The sequence below is a fragment of the Stegastes partitus genome, unplaced genomic scaffold (genome assembly GCF_000690725.1).
Source record: "Stegastes partitus isolate 25-593 unplaced genomic scaffold, Stegastes_partitus-1.0.2 Scaffold860, whole genome shotgun sequence".
Classification (NCBI taxonomy): Eukaryota; Metazoa; Chordata; class Actinopteri; family Pomacentridae; genus Stegastes; species Stegastes partitus.
In genome coordinates this window covers 39,083-53,997 of record NW_007578591.1, presented here as the reverse complement: position 1 = coordinate 53,997, position 14,915 = coordinate 39,083, and the positions used below count along the sequence as shown (strand labels likewise).

The following is a 14,915-nucleotide window of genomic DNA, read 5'->3' as shown; positions in this document are numbered from 1 at the left end:
CAGTACTGCTGTGGAGGCTTCTGGTGTTTTTGATTTAATAGGGATGTTTGCGACCTTATTTAATCTTTTATTATGGTATGAGTGTAAACTATGTACACGTAAAATCCTGAAGGGATTGGTTTGGTATGTAAGAATTAAGTTTATAGCTTGGCTGTAGAGTTGAATTTCCACCGTACAACAATAATTTAATTGGAACTTCCTTAGCTTTTTGTTTTGTTTTGTTTTAGTTTAGCTGGTTCTTTCTGTTTGAAGTCCAACTGTGATGCATTGTTTGGGCCTGTTCTTTCTGCTAAAGCCTGAGTAGCATCAAATTTAAAGGAAAGGTTGAACGAGCAGACATAATGATTGATGCGAAGTGAGAGATCTTTGACTTTTTATCAGTAGGAAAATTTTTAAAAAAATCAGGTAGGGGTGCCTACATACAGAGCCTGTAAATACTGCAAATACTCACAGGGCTATAACATATTTCAGTTCTATGATTTATAATCCGTTCACCTTCAATATCGAGTATTCAAAGTCTTTTAAATAATTGATTTTTCTATGATCAATGCAGAAAATCCCTGAGGTTGTAGGTGTGTATATTTTTTTACAGTTTAAATTAAAATTAATGTGTCTTTCCTATTCAACTCTGGCGTCTGTTAGTGTTTTTTTTTCTGTCCCTGACCTCGCTGACCTTTAGTCGACTAGAGTAAGATGCAGTTTTAATGTAGAAAATAAAACTTGCAGAATGTGGCTCAAGACAGAAAACTAACCTATCATGTTACGTAACTTTCCTGGAGGCTTTTTGACTTATTTATAGCAGGACTATTCCGTTCTTGCATATTCATTTAGCGCAACAGAGTGAGAGATTTTCAGATTGCCGTTTTTTAAATCGTGATGGCCGTAAATGTTGCAGCAGCAGCAGCAGACCTGCAGCCCACCTGGTTGCGCTCCTCTGACAGGTGAATAGCCGCGTGTGTGGTGAGGCGATGATTCGTGGGCATCCTGTTTCTCTCGGTCTGCCTCTGCCATGTGATAGCCGGAGTTTTATTCCGTGTCTCAGTCAGCAGACATGCTGCCTCCCCTGCCAAGCAGTAAAACCTGTCCTGACCGCGAGGACGGCCAGAGGAAACGGCGCCCTGCTATCTGCAGCCGAGTTCAATTGGGGTTGAACGGGCATCATGTAGGCCAATCCGGGAGTGAAACCCAGGACCGTAAGCCTGCTGCCTGAGGTTACCTTTCATTTTTGTTCTTGGATGTATTTAGATGAGCTCAAGATGATCTCATTAATCTGTTTCGCGATGCTTCTTCCTGAAGGTGAGTCAAGCCCGAACTCTTTCCATGCAAAACAAAAATTAACATATTCTTACTGATCTTTAATTAGTTACACAGATAGTGCCTTTTAACTTGTGCTTGCATTGTTTTTAGTAAACAAGAAAAAAAGAAAGAAACTTTCTGAGTTCATCTAAGTGCACTGCTGTGTGCGTAATTACGCGCAGTGGCTTTGAAGTAAAGTGCTGTTACGGAGATGCTGAATTTTACATGTGGCTTTTAAAATCATTAAGATAAACAGTCTACTTTGGTAAATGTAATGGAAGTGAATTTTACTGATTAAGTGTTTTTTGATCTGTAAACTCAAAACAAAGATCACTTAAAATGTCCTTACAAACATCAAATAATCATTCCTTCTGTAGTTCCTCAATACAGCGTAGAAAATATTAAGCCTTCACGTACCACTCATGGACTTAGAATACATAGGGAAAAAAAATCTGTAATAACCACATCAAAGAAACAGCCAACAATTCTCCTTCAAAGTTTTAATTGACAAGCAGGTGTGCCAGAGGTGACAGTGCTGAACATCAGAATGATCCCAGTATGGTAACAGAGAACTACAATGAAAAGTACCTACGGTCAAAAGTACTTGTCATAAACTGGAAAATGATAGATTACCACTTTTTCCTCCCCTTGCAGTGGCTCACTCTGCTCAGGGTCATTATGCCCAGAAGCTCCTGAATGATTTGATGGAGAATTACTCCAGTGCCCTGCGGCCAGTGGAGGACACAGACAGAGCCCTCAACGTTACCTTACAGATCACCCTCTCTCAGATCAAAGACATGGTGGGTACCAGCTCATCAGTAAATCTCATTACACACTGTGCCTATGTAAAGTATTCTCACCACCTTTGAAGTTTTCACATTATATTGCTTTTTAACATTTAATCATGGCCATTTTTTTTTGACACGACTTTACCAAAAGAGGGACTTCCATTTCAAAGTGAAAACAGATTTCTACAAAGTAATGCCAATTATTTAAAAATATAAAATAAGTGATTGCATAAGTATTCACCTTGTTAAATCCATCATGGAATATGGCACATGTTTAAATCTGCCTATACAGGCCATCCTTAAAAACTGAGTGACTGTGCAAGAAAGAGACCAGTGAGGGATGTCACCAAGACACCTATGATGCCTCTGAAGGAGTTACAAATTCAGCAGCTGAGATGGGAGAGAGTGTGCGACTGGCAAACCTTTATGGGACAGTGCCAATGGGAGAGCCACTGTTAAAAAAAAAAAAAAAAAGATCATATTGAACCTCCACTAGTTTGTCAGAATGTATGTGTGAAGTCAAGTGGAAGAAGGTTCTTTGTTTCAGATGAAACCGAAAACAAGCTTTTTGACTGTCAGACTAGACGTTTTGTTTGATGAACATCAAACTCTGCACATCGTCACAAACACACTGTCCCTACTGTGAAGTATGGCGGTGGCAGCATCATGATGTGGTCATGACTCTTGACGTGCTTTGTGTTGCCAATCACCTATTTTACATTTTATTTAGTTTTATTTGACCTTACTGTGTGAAAATCAGTATTCACGTCGACACGAAAGACTCTATAAAAAGCCTAATTAAATTGACAATTTTTCAATGTGGAAAAACAATAAAAGAGGAAAACTTCCAAGGGAGGTGAATACTTTTTTTTATGGGCACTGCATATTTAATAAGAAGCTAGTTATGAAAATATCAGATTGTAGTACAGCCCACAGCTAAAATAATCCTTCCTAAGTTAGAGTTGTAATATTTCCGTGACAAACTGCTTAAATGGTTTAACTGAAAGGTCTGTGTAATGCCAGTGCAGAATGATTGGGCATACAAACTTTTTATTAAACTCCAAATTAAATCATACAATATGTGAGAGTTTCTTGATGGCTAATACTGTGGCTTTTTTTTTGGTAAATACTCAGAGCACATTCTTTGTTACAACAGCATAAGAATTAATAGCAAACAGCTGGCATTTTGAGAAATTGTTTTGCTACCTAGAAGTTGATGAAAAAAATGACATAGCACTTTTGTCAGTAGTGTAAATAGGACACTCTTGCCAGAGAACAGGGAACTGAAAATGAATGGAGGCTCTTTTGTAGTTGCACTCCAGTAACATTTCCTTGTTCCCTGAAATTAATTTAACAGACCGCATGCAAAAACAAGTCACTACATTTGATAATTTACACCACAGATACGTTGGTACTCCAACAAAAACATGAAGACTGGATGTCATGTTCAATGTTTGTTATTTTTATTTTTGAATTTTCATAATTGCTCTTTTCCCAAGGGTTTATTTTGCAGAAGCCGATGTTCATGTATGACAGTCAAACCTCCTACTGTATAGATGAGGCCTACTGTTACTCAGCTGGTTCAGGTTCCCGTTCAGGTTCAGTGCTGTGTCACCCCACCGTGAATAAGCACTTGCTGTGTGCACGTGTGTTTGGGTGTGTGTGTTGAAGATAGAAAACCAGCTCTACTACCGAATGTCTCCGTGCTTCACCGGGATGTCTGTCGTTGTCAGTCCATGTCATGTTCGTGCGTGTGTGTGTCCTATTACCCACAGCGGTTATTGTGTTCTTTGGATATGTTTTCCACTCATCCTCCAGTCACTCTGCTCATCCACCTGATATTGACAGACGGGGCTGGATTTCAGCTGTTGTGATAATCTGAGGCCTGTTTGTCTACACAATGTTGATGAGAAGCAGAGAACTGAGAAGGAGATTAGGAGGACCTCACTTAAAGCTATTGTTACGAGGTGTCTGTTGTGTGTAGATATACAGTTGTATGCAACACTTTGGGTACACCCCTAAGCGAATTGCACATTTTGTTGATTTGTTTTAAAGAAGTAAATGCAATCGCTGCAGAAAACAGACTTTAAATAAATGAGCTTTTTCTCAAATGTGAATGCACTGTTACTTTTTTACTGTTACTACCTCATCGAGGTTTGTGTAAAAGTTTTTGCACCCTTTTCACTTGTAAAACACTCTAATCTTCATTCATTTATTGTAGGTCTTAGCTAACCAGGTACAACTTGTACAGCTGGTGAAGAATTGCTTTTAGAACTCAGTGGATGATATTTGAAGAGTCCGATAAATTCTCTGACTCTTTAAACTTTGTGGTAACACTCACCTACCACAGACTCCTATAAACATCTGACAGAGGATGTGAAAATGAAGCTGATCGATGCCTACAAAGCAGAGAAAGGCTATAAAAAGATATCAAAGCACTTCCATTGTCTGAAATGTTAATAAGTAATGGCAGTTAAGAGGAACTGTGGAAGTCGAGGCCAAAAAAATCTGACTGTGAAGGAGCTGCAAGAATGTTTAGCTGACGCAGGAGGGATGGTACATTATTCTGCTGTGCAGCATTGATGTACAAACACTATCTACATGCATGAGTCATCCAAAGGAAGCCTTACCTGCAACCTCATCACAAAAGTCATTGACTCAAGTACGTGAAGCAACATTTGGATAAGCCAGAGTCGTTTTTGGAAACAAGTGCTCTGCACAAATGAAGCTGAAATTGAACTCTCTGTTCCCAATCAACAAAGGTATGTTTGGAGAAAAAACAAGAAGAAGCAGTGTTTGAAGAACTGTGCAGTTATATGGCAGCACAGGAAACACTGCACAAATAGAGGGAAAAGTGGATTCCACCGAATACCAGCAAATCCTGGATGAACACATCAGGCTGTCAGTCAAGAATGAAGAACTAAAACAAAGATGACTTTTACACTGAAAAATTAGAAGCGTTGGACCATCCATTTCCATCCATTTTCTATACACCACTTAATCCTCATTAGGGTCGCGGGGGGGCTGAAGCCTATCCCAGCCGACTTAGGGCGAAGGCAGGGGACACCCTGGACAGGTCACCAGTCTATCACAGGGCTACACTTAGAGACAGACAGCCAAGCACACTCACATTCACACCTACAGACAATTTAGAATCACCAATTAACCTCAACATGTTTTTGGACTGTGTGGGAGGAAGCCGGAGAACCCGGAGAGAACCCACGCTGCACAGGGAGAACATGCAAACTCCACGCAGAAAGATTCCGGTGCCCCCACCGGGACGCGAACCGGCGACCTTCTTGCTGCGAGGCAACAGTGCTACCAACTGCGCCACCTTGCAGCAGCGTTGGACCAGCCTAAATTAAATGCTTCAATTGGAAACACACAATGATATTAAGTTTAGCAAAATTAAATCAACAAATAATAATAATGTTACTGGTTTTAGTTAGATGTGTTTAAATCATTTGATTCCTCTCAAATAAACATTGCTGCAACTTAGTTTTAAGGAAAGGGAAGTTGAAATTTCCAATTTTTCCAACTTTAGTTTTTGCTTTACCCAAACATAAAATGTAAAACATGATGTTGTCATGATAGATTCACCGTTCTTTTCTTTACTCTGTAGCCCCACTCTAAGAAAACAGCTGGGCTAAAGAAATGTGGGTGTCTTGATGTCCCCGCACAATACCAAAAGGAAGAATGAGTCAATTTTTTACACCTCTGCTGTTAATTTTAAAGATACAAAATGTAAGAAGTTGAAGTAAACTGTCATCGTCAAAACAGAAAGATAAATGAGACTCATTCAAATTTTCTCAACTACAGCTCAAATACACCTTTTACAATGCAGTGCAACAATGCTCAAATGCCCTCTAAATCCACCATAAACTGCTTTATGAATTTCCTTAGCTTTTGAAGTGTCGTTCACAGTCTCCCTGACTTTACCATCAATGAAATTCTGTGGGGAGAACCTAAATATTCTTAGTGTGCGGGACAGTTATCTGAAACGGAAGTGATGCCCAACTCAGAGTGAGTAAGAATTCTTAAATCAAGAACAAAATGACTCTAGGCCGCTAAAAAAAAAGTGCTTAAAAGCTATGATATATGCTAAATGGGCCTTACTAAAGCTACTAAGTAAAACTGATCAGTGCAGAAACTTCTGATTTCTTAATGTCTGCTGCAGGGATTGTATTTACTTCTTTTCACATCAACAAAACCCATAATTTACCCAGAAGTGACAAAACGTATACGTATAATTGCGTGCATTTGCATGAGTGCTTTTGCGGATGATTTTTATCTGATTAGTTTGACTGTGACTGTGTGTGAAGGATGAAAGGAACCAGGTGCTGATCGCCTACCTGTGGATCAGGCAGACGTGGCACGATGCTTATCTGAAGTGGAATAAAGAGGACTACGACGGCCTGGATGTCATCCACATCCCCAGCAGCCTGGTGTGGAGGCCCGACCTTGTCCTCTATAACAAGTACGCCCGTACGTCGCCTGCACCCATTAACTTTCCGATCTTTCTATCAGTCAACACTGGAACTGGACAGATTCTCTTGTTGGCATCTGTGGACTTGTACTAATTGTAATTCCTCATGAAGTGTGTTATTTTAAAACACTACTCACAGCAAGAGTCCGTATTGCACACATAAAAATACAAACATTATGAGAATATTAAGCTTTTAGAATATTAATCTGCTCTAAATATATAACTGGTTGAAACTACAGTTTTAGAAAGTTTTGTTGTCAAATAAGTAAAGGGTTAAGTCAAAAAATGAATCAACTGAAACCTACATGAAAATATATAAGTATGTAGGAAAATGCATGTTTCTAAGCTTATATCTCAAAAAATGTTAAACATTCTCAGAAAAGATTTTGTTGCATGACTGTTGTATTGGCTTGTATCTGACCATGCGAGAGTATGTAATACACAGCCACATCAGGGCTGAAAACACACAACACACAATGCATGTCAACACAACCAAACGCTAGAGACTCAGTCTTGGATTTTCACCACCAACCTCCAGATCTCAGCTCCAGCTCACCTCCTTAAAAGCACAAAATTATGAACCTTACTGCCTTTTACACCAATGGCACTTATGATTTTGTCTCAACTTGCCCGTCTCCTCTAGAGCTGACGATGACTTCTCAGGGCCGATGGACACCAATGTGAAACTGCGCTACAATGGAGAGATAACCTGGGACGCTCCCGCCATCACCAAGAGCTCCTGTGTCGTGGACGTCTCCTACTTCCCCTTCGACAGCCAGGAATGTAACCTCACCTTTGGCTCCTGGACCTACAATGGCAACCAGGTCTGGAGGAACATATGTGAATATGTGACTGCATTCACTTTACAATGAAAACTTGCTGTATAGGTGGAATCTGTCTCAATTCAGTTTTGCCATGATGATCTGTGTTGTCTAAATTTTTTAGAACAGTTAAATGATTTGTGAGACAATGACCTCTGTGTTGGATCAGGGTGTAACCGAGACAGGCCAGATTAAAATGAAAATCAGACGCATATATACTCTTGCCCATTGCATTAGTATTAATTGGGTGGAGGTGGTGGTAACTCATTGATGATCTTTATTCCAGGTTGACATCATTATGGGCATGGACAGCGGTGACCTGTCAGACTTTGTGGAAAATGTAGAGTGGGAGTGCCACGGGATGCCAGCCACCAAGAATGTCATAATGTACGGCTGTTGCTCCGACCCGTATCCAGACATCACCTACACAGTGCTCCTGCAGCGCCGCTCCTCCTTTTACATCTTCAACCTCCTCCTCCCCTGCTTCCTCATCTCCTTCTTGGCTCCTTTGGGTTTCTACCTGCCTGCAGACTCCGGGGAGAAGGTTTCCCTCGGGGTGACGGTTCTTCTGGCTCTGACTGTGTTTCAACTAATGGTGGCTGAGAGCATGCCCCCCTCAGAGAGTGTGCCCCTTATAGGTAAGAAGGTGTTTGTGTAGGATAGCGTTTAAACTGATTTGTATTAAATTTGAATGTGATTGTAGCATCTATGGAATTCTTATAGCAGCTTTCAATCCTGTCAGTTGGGCTTGCACTGCCACTACACTGACATTTTTGATTTTTATTTAATTATTGTTATTATTGTGCCCCACTAGATGAATTGTAATAACTTTGGTGATCTTTGAGGTTTTCAGATACAACTTTAAATAGTTAAACAATTTCCCTCAGGCTCCCTACCAAAGGGATCAATAAAGTTCTATCTAATCTAAGTGCTATCTAATCTAAATATTTGTCTACGAAGCCTATCCAATGGAAAATGGCAGAATATGTCCAGATACGAATCCCATGGTCAACAGCCTCAGCTGAACTTTGTTTTTACTTCGAATTAGCAAATCTTAGGATGTTATCCCTCTCAAAATCTACAAGAAGATAATAATGCTATCTTTTCAAAAAATGCCAATATTTTACCATTTATCAAAGCCAGAACCTATAAACACATACAGATGAATTATGAATTTTCAGCTATCTAATGGTCCATAACTGTCCCAAACGCAAACCTAAAATCCAGACATTTAATCAAAATCACTTTAGTTTGCATGTCTCAAAAAACAATTAACCAAAGGTGCTTGCTCTAACCAGATTCACTGAAAAACAAAAACGGCTGCCTTCCTCAGCACCACTATGAAGCTATGGCTGACTCAGCTGTGACCACATGACAATAATTCAAGACCTTTTTGTCTAAATTAGGCTGAACTGCAGGCTGTGCACACACAGAGCAGAGAGGAGACAAGTATGGAGACAAATTAAAAATGTAAGCAGTAAAATTTAAAGTATGTAGAAACACCGTGTGCTATGCAGTATTGGTAATACCTGTGGGCACTTGGGAAGTTTTTTGTAAATGTTGATTCCATTTATTATTTCATTTATTTGTTTGTTTTTTTGTAAAACAGGTACACAAAGATTCAGATTTCAGATTTTATAGTATTATGACATTGGACCATTTTGAGCGCTCTCTACTTAAATAACAGTGAAAAATAAGCCCACAGTATGTACAATTGTGGCAGGAGCGAAATATGCCCAGAAACCACTTGGTGTTTAGAGGGTTGCTATGTCTAATTAAGATGACGAATTTAACAAACACTTTACCTGCCAAATGTCACCATTGTCATTACAATGTTACAACCTATTCATGTTCAGCTCATAGCAGTGCTGACTGCAATACAGACCATCGACTGTATATAAACATACCATCTCATGTGGCTTTGTATTCGAGTAAAACGTCACCATCACAGTTGTGTAGTGAGGGAATTTCGTAACAACACAGGACTAATGCTGTAAAATGCTTCTTTTTAAGAGTTCTAACAGGAAACCTCTTTGCTGTCTGTTAAACAGGGAAGTACTACATTGCCACCATGACCATGGTCACTGCCTCCACATCGCTCACTATCTTCATCATGAACATTCACTTCTGTGGTGCGGAGGCCAAACCAGTTCCACACTGGGCTAAAGTCCTCATCATCGACTACATGTCCAAGATTTTCTGTGTTTACGAAGTGGGCGAGAACTGTGCATCTGCGTCCTCGTCTTCTTCTCACTCCACCCAGGATGAATTCCGTCACCAGCAAATCAACTCTCACAATTATGCGAATGGTAAACCTGGGAAACACAGCAACCGAGAGGACCGGCACAGTCACAGATACCCCAGACCTCAGACTCCCAAACCGCAACAGCAACACAGAGTGAGAGTCCAGCACCACATCACCAGAGAGGAGAACAGCCACCTCTCCAGTTTTGCACCTGGAAAGTATGAAAGCGTTAATGGTAAAATCCCTATGAGTGACTACTTTAAAGAGGACCAGAAGGTGCCGTGTTATCCTGAGGACCACAAGATTCCCTGCTGCCCTGAAGACAAAAAGCCTCCACCTCAAGGCCCCACTGTCACATTCGGCCCCTGTGTGTTCTGCAGCCATGGCAGTGGCATCCCTGGTGTGGACACCAAACTGGTGCGCAATGTTGAGTATATTGCAAACTGTTTTAGAGAGCAGAGGGCCACATGCGCCAAAGGGGCGGAATGGAAGAAGATAGCTAAGGTGATGGACAGGTTCTTCATGTGGATTTTCTTCATCATGGTTTTCCTCATGAGCATCCTCATCATTGGAAAGGCACCGTGAAAAAGCAGTGATGCTACAGATTTTTTAACAATATTTGACTCAGTGAACACTTTTTGGTCAAATGCAAAAAGTCAAAAGGTGTATTTTCATTTTTTTTTAAATAAACATTGAAACATACTGTATATGAACTTTATCTGTCGATCTTACTATATTGTAGATTACAAAGATTTCAAAATAAACTAAATTAAGTTTGCATTTATGGTTTTTGGCTACATACATACAACCTTGGCTGTGATTCCTGATGTTAACAGTATGTTTAACTCATTACATCTTAAGCACATAATAACTGTACTACACATAGCAGCATTATATTCTTCAGTTTTTTACCTGAAACACAACAAAATGGGCACATTGTGAGAATATGTGCAGGTAACGCCAAACTTAAAGTCAGAGGAATACATTCAGATATCATTTCTTAAATCTCCTACATTTTTGTTTGTGCATTTGTCCACTTTGCCGCCTATACAATCTATAGCGTCTCCACTAATAGCCCTGTTTTAAATGTGCAGCCTGCTACTGTCTCCATCACTCATGGCTTTGATGTGAGAGTGCTTCATCATCTGACCATTGAATACACGTGAGGGGATCTGCTGTCGAGTTAAAATATGACCAGTGGAGACAGCACATGTCTTATTCACAACTGTGAAATCAGATGCCGGGGGCTGACAGACACAGCGTCAGAGCGCGCTCCGGATCCGCAGAATCATTTTTCTGTTTAAAATCATCCAGTGAATAGTTAATGAGCAAGCTTTGTTTGTAGCGCAGCCGGGGCAGTGAGGATGTAAGGTAATATGGAGCATCAATTATGTAACACAATGTGCACACACACACTCTGAACCCCCCCTCCACCCCCCGTTCTCTTGCAAAAGCCCCATTCCTTGAACTCTGAAAGTCAAGTGAATGTGTTTGTGTAGGTGTGAGTATATGGGTGCAATGTGAGCGGGGGAAGAAACTAAAGACCTCAGGACATAGGGAACAATGGAGCAATGAAAAGAGAACGATTGCTGATAAAGAAGTGGAATGGAAATCATATGCATTCATTCAAGTATTACATGTTAGAGTTTCCAGATACTTAAACCTTACTTAACCGTTGGAACTTTTCTGCAAATGCATACCTATTCATGCTACAGTTTTCAAGGAAAGCATTGGATATTTCATTACACATATTTTACAGTTAGAAACATGATACATTTCTGCAGATTTACAATCTAAATGTATATAAAATTAACCATAATGCCACATGAACCAGCAACATTACAGTACAGGCTTTATGTTAGTGTATCAATACTGATAAAACAGGGTGATTCTTTTGCTACCAAAACGTGTATTTTTGAGGAATTTTAAAGATAGAATCAGCAGCTATATGTTTCTGTAACAATTTCCATGATGATACCAAAATCAACAACTTGCTCTGCCTCTCAGTACTTTTCAGCTTTCCGAGCCTGTCGGTGACACTCAGCCCAAGTCAGTTAATTTCTAACTTGAAACATCTTTAAAAATCATAAATCTTTATTTTCACAACAAGGCCAAATGATTTCCTAAATCAGGCAAGCACTGTATTTACAGAGAAACAACTCAAACAGTTGTAAGTATATTTCAGCTGTGCATTGGGTGTGCTAGTGAGTATTTATGGCAGCTGGATGGGGTATGTGGGAGAAAATAAATTACAGTACCCAAGGAATATATCACCCTGTGCAATGAAAAGGCTCGCTGGTGTGTTTTAATAACTTTTTGGAGCTTTGAAATAAATAAATCTTTCTATATATTGTGACATTGCAACACATTGACTCATTCAGAGGATATGACATAAACTCCTTCTCCCCCTATTTCACAATAATCCACCACAACAGAGAGGTAATGCAATAAACAGAAAGATAAAAATAATACTCTTATATTTTTCACCTTAATATCTTCATCTTGCAGTAGGGGGCGCTCATTTCCCACATACCATTTTTTGCAGTTGATGCCCCAAAGCTTACTGTTTGAAGCTGCATGTGGCAACATAAGTGCACGAGATTTGCACCTCAGAACCGCTCCTTCTGTCTTTTCATCTTCTGCACAGATCCACTCATAAATTTTCACTACCGAGAGGAGAAAACAATATTTGGAGACCATTAATTCCTCCAGTCCTCTAGTTTATCATGTGGCAGGAGACTATATGTCTTACTCACTGCAATGCCGTAATTAAATCTGAAGGCTATTAATGAAAGTGAGTTAGTCAGTGGAAAAAAAAAAAAAAAACCAAAACACAATGCTTAGGCTGGAGGCAGCGTGCCTTTTGATTGTTCTGCTGAGCCTCTCGTCTCCTCTGTGGGCTCTGTTCAGCAGAAGTCTGACAGATATGGGGAGATAGTGTCCAGTTTTTTTTTTGCCTTTTATCTTCCCCTCCAAAGTGATAGTCAGTCTGCAGCAGGAGAGGTGTGAACCATGTAATATGGACAGGCGTAGCACCTCGGGCACTGAGGGAAAGACTGCTGGGGAAATTACCAAGTGCCTGGCAAAATATCACTCAGAAGTATAATCTATGACTGCTGAGATTTACACATGGGATGGGAGGATGACTGTGTTGATACAGTTACTTTACCACAGATTTACTGGAATTCATTCCACGCAACTTTAAGCACAATTTTTAGATGCTGTTTAAATCTAATGCTCAGCATTTTAAAGACTGCACCACTTTTATCTGATTGCAGAGCTTTACATAAATATGGTGGATAAAGCAGTTAAAAATCATTCCATCTCAACCAGCTTTGACATCAATGTGGTGCTTACACATTAACTCCTCAATCATACTAATCCACTAAGACAACATATATATAATAATACTCTATTTTTGTATTTTCATTTTAAGCACCAATGCTACTTGAGGAGCTCATAAACAATGCAGATACAGTTATTGATGTGCATACTGTGTTTAAAATGCACATCAGGTTACCTGTTGTTTGTCAAAACTAAATATTTCATGGATGCAGTATTTGGGTGTGGCAGGCAGGATCAGCTCTGTGAAAAAAAAAGAGAGAGCAGATATCTTGAAGATGGTTCATATTATGTTGTGCGGAGACAGTTGTGAGAGTTTCTAAACTAGAATGTTCGGTCAGTAGATTGAGCCAGTGGACGATGGAAAAATGGATTCTGTCGTTCCAGTGAAATAATTTTGTCCCAGCTAAAATTGGAGCTGCTGTCTGCCTTGAAGTGTGGAGGGATCACCCAGAAGACAAATGAATGAGCAGAGAAAGAGCTGCTGAGGCTGAGGATCTTTGATAGCTTATTCACGACCCCTTGACCGAGGCATCTGAGACAGGGTTGCAGAGAGAGCGACCAGTTCAGTTTTGACAAAGCTGACATGTTGTCTGAAGCCTGTGTGGTGTGTTCTATGGGTGGTGAAAGTCAGCTGTTTATATATTTGTTAGAAAGTGTTTGTATTTCAGTGAGGAGGAGTGTTCCCATCAAGCTAAGTTGATATTTACTGCCTTTTTAATACTTACACTAGAATATATTAGAAATATGTCATTTGCTCTTATATATTTGTTGGTGATTCCACCTCAATGTTACCTACTAATTTCAAAAGCTAAACTTTTACTTTTAATTGAATATTTTTCTCCTTGAGTGCCTCTTCCGCCACTGTGACTAATCTGATACTTAACATGCACAGTACTTAACCCCGTAAGCCCACTGCTATTTTTTTTTTAAATTTCCACCCGAAAAAACATCCCAGAATTTATTCAGTAACAGCAGCAAACTGTGAGGCCAAAATGAATGGCCTTGGGCTCTGTGGATCAGAGACACTTGGGAGAATTTTGAAATAAAATAAGCCTCCTTATCCTCCTCACCAGGCCATAGGGAGATTTGAAAAGCTACTTCTGCCTAATCAAAACTACGTATTTGAAAATGGCCTTATAACAATGAGCCAGTAGATGCTGATGTTTTTGAACCTGTTTCAAAAATTATCTTCTGCAACTTTACCAAATGTCGTGCAACAGAAATGAAGCACAACAAATGCTACATCCATTTTAGTCATGGCGGTACAGGCGGCTTCTTCAGTGAGTCAAAAAATGGCACAGACTGTGTTTTTAACGTGGATTTGGCCTCGTCCTGGTACTGGGATCTCAAGGGTGGAAGGGGTTAATATTTATGGCAAGGAACAGACTGATTAATTCCACTGAAAGGTAAAGTGTATAACACTGATTATCTCCTACAGTGCATATTCTGCAGGAAAACTTTGGGTCCTGGCATTCATATTGATGTCACGCTGGCATGTGACACTCTCCTAACATTGTTGCAGACCAAACACATCCACATATGGTAACAGTACACCCTGATGTCAGTGATCTTCCGCAGCAGAACAATGCACCCTGCACCACCCTGCAAAAGCTGCTCAACAATGACTCGAGGAATGACAAAGAGTCCACGTGACCTCCAATCTGATAAAGCATCCTGCAGATCTGCTGCCAGCGTACCGGTACCAAAGAACATGGGACACCAAGAGACGTCCCATGTTCATGACATGACATGACATGTCCCATGACATAAAGGAAACTCACACAATATCAGGCAGCTGTTTTTATATTGAGACTGACTGTTTTATATATAGGGTAGAAATGTCTCATTTCACTGGCGACCTGTCCAGGGTGTCCCCTGCCTTCGCCCTAAGTCGGCTGGGATAGACTCCAGCCCCCCCGCGACCCTCGTGAGGA

At 40.2% G+C, this 14,915-nt stretch overlaps 1 protein-coding gene across 1 annotated transcript; it reads left to right on the top strand.

The window, feature by feature from the left end:
• Positions 1–1,109: 1,109 nt before the first annotated feature.
• On the top strand, positions 1,110–10,384 carry LOC103365636 (neuronal acetylcholine receptor subunit alpha-9-II). Its single transcript, XM_008293122.1, has 6 exons — positions 1,110–1,296; positions 1,951–2,096; positions 6,407–6,561; positions 7,214–7,394; positions 7,678–8,029; positions 9,443–10,384. The coding sequence occupies exons 1-6, from the start codon at positions 1,236–1,238 to the stop codon at positions 10,219–10,221; spliced, it is 1,674 nt and encodes a 557-aa protein (XP_008291344.1). The 5' UTR covers positions 1,110–1,235; the 3' UTR covers positions 10,222–10,384.
• The last annotated feature ends 4,531 nt before the right edge of the window (positions 10,385–14,915 follow it).